At 36.0% G+C, this 1,722-nt stretch overlaps 1 protein-coding gene across 1 annotated transcript; it reads left to right on the top strand.

Moving 5' to 3' along the window:
* The first annotated feature begins 6 nt into the window (after positions 1 to 6).
* On the top strand, positions 7 to 753 carry LOC127748733 (uncharacterized). Its single transcript, XM_052275635.1, has 3 exons — positions 7 to 33; positions 138 to 353; positions 501 to 753. The coding sequence occupies exons 1-3, from the start codon at positions 14 to 16 to the stop codon at positions 601 to 603; spliced, it is 339 nt and encodes a 112-aa protein (XP_052131595.1). The 5' UTR covers positions 7 to 13; the 3' UTR covers positions 604 to 753.
* The last annotated feature ends 969 nt before the right edge of the window (positions 754 to 1,722 follow it).

Genomic DNA, 1,722 nt, shown 5'->3' with positions numbered 1-1,722 from the left:
TCTCACCTCCAGGATGATCAATCAGAATTTTCGGTATGAAACCTGTTCTGTAGCAACTTCACTGTTGATATGTATCAATTAAACAAGTGCTATGAACTCTAATTATTTTTCTTTAATAAAAGTTAATATCCTTGCAGGGTGCATCAAATAGTTCATCCACTGAGAATTCAAGTGAACATAGCTCAGAAAATAGCGAAGAAACAGATAAGGAAGAGGAAGAAGAAGAAGAGACCAGATTTAGTATTGACGATGGAGATTGTGAATATAATAGTTCAGATGGAGGACCTAACAGTGACAGAGAAGATAGAGAATTTAATAATTCTCAACATCAGGAAGATGCATCAGACTTATCGGTATGAAAGCTGTTCTATTAAAATGTTAATTCATTCTTGTTAATATTTTTTTTCAAATTTTAAAAAGTAGTATGTGACTGTTAACATTTATTATTGAGGAACAAGTTATTTGTCCCCTTACTTTAAGAACATGTTGTATTCTTTCAGGGTGCTTCAGATAATTCATACAATGAGGACTCAAGCGAATATGATTCTGGCCATCGTGATGAAACAGATCAGGAAGAGGAAGAAGAAGACAACAGTATTATAGGTGAAGCAGGTGGTGCCGATGGAGATCAAAATGAAAACAATGAGAATAATGAGATAGCTGATCCGTTCAGGAGACTTAAGTCGAGTTTAGAAGGTTCTTTTGCTTTAGAGAGACAGCTGCAAGTGAATATATCTATTGGTGAAATACTTACTAACGCCCTTGTTCTTTGCAAAAAGCATAACTGGGGTCATCTAGAAAAAGAGCACTTGATGAAATTTACTCAGTCAATTTTGAACTGTGGAAAAATTCTTCCAGACTCACGTTTTTTACTTGATCAATATTTTTATTCCAAAGAGGATATGTGGTATTATTTTCATTGTTCGGGTTGTTATAGTTCTCTTGTTGACTTACCATCAAAGCAAAGAAGACCTGATCAAATTGTTTGCTCAAATGTGAAATGTAATAGAGTTAATATTTTGTCTGATCTATCTAAAGCTACTTATTTTGTTACTTTTTACTTACCATCTCAAATAGAGGTTCTCCTTAGTAACCCAGACATAAGAAGAAAATTAGTGAATCCATCAGATTTTTTAAATGTTCCCCCTGACAATGTTATGCGAGATTTATATCATGGTACTATGTACAGAAAATTTGCTCATACTGTCAGAGATGAGTGTGCCTCTGGAGTGAAAGTTTTATCTTTGACCTTGTCTGTTGATAGTGCCTCTTTATGCTCATTTAGTGGTCAAAAGATTTGTCCCTGCTTTGTTGTAATTAATGAATTACCACCTGTGTTGAGGTCGGGCAATCCACTGCTGGCAGGTCTCTGGTTTGGTTTAGTGAAGGAGAAAATAGATCTGTTTCTCCCACCCATCGTAAAACATATTACTAAACTCTCTCTTGTGGGTGTTTCTTTGCGTATCAGTCAAGATGAAGAATGGTTTGTGAAAGTGTTTTTGTTAGCATGCTGTGCAGATAGTGTGGCACGTTGTGATGTCCAAGGCATTCATGCTCACCGGGGAGATTTTCCTTGTTCTTGGTGCTTAGAAGAAGGAGAAGAATGGGAGAATTGCAGGATTTTTAGATATAGAGGACCATTAGCTCCCCCTAGAACAATAAGAGGGTTTTTGAATGATGTTAGAGAGGCATTACAAACCAAAACTTTTGTAAACGGGGTGA

The sequence above is a fragment of the Frankliniella occidentalis genome, unplaced genomic scaffold (assembly GCF_000697945.3).
Source record: "Frankliniella occidentalis isolate FOCC.00 unplaced genomic scaffold, Focc_3.1 Scaffold713, whole genome shotgun sequence".
Lineage (NCBI taxonomy): Eukaryota > Metazoa > Arthropoda > Insecta > Thysanoptera > Thripidae > Frankliniella > Frankliniella occidentalis.
The sequence above is the reverse complement of the archived record's forward strand: the minus strand, read 5'-3'. Positions and strand labels throughout refer to the sequence as shown.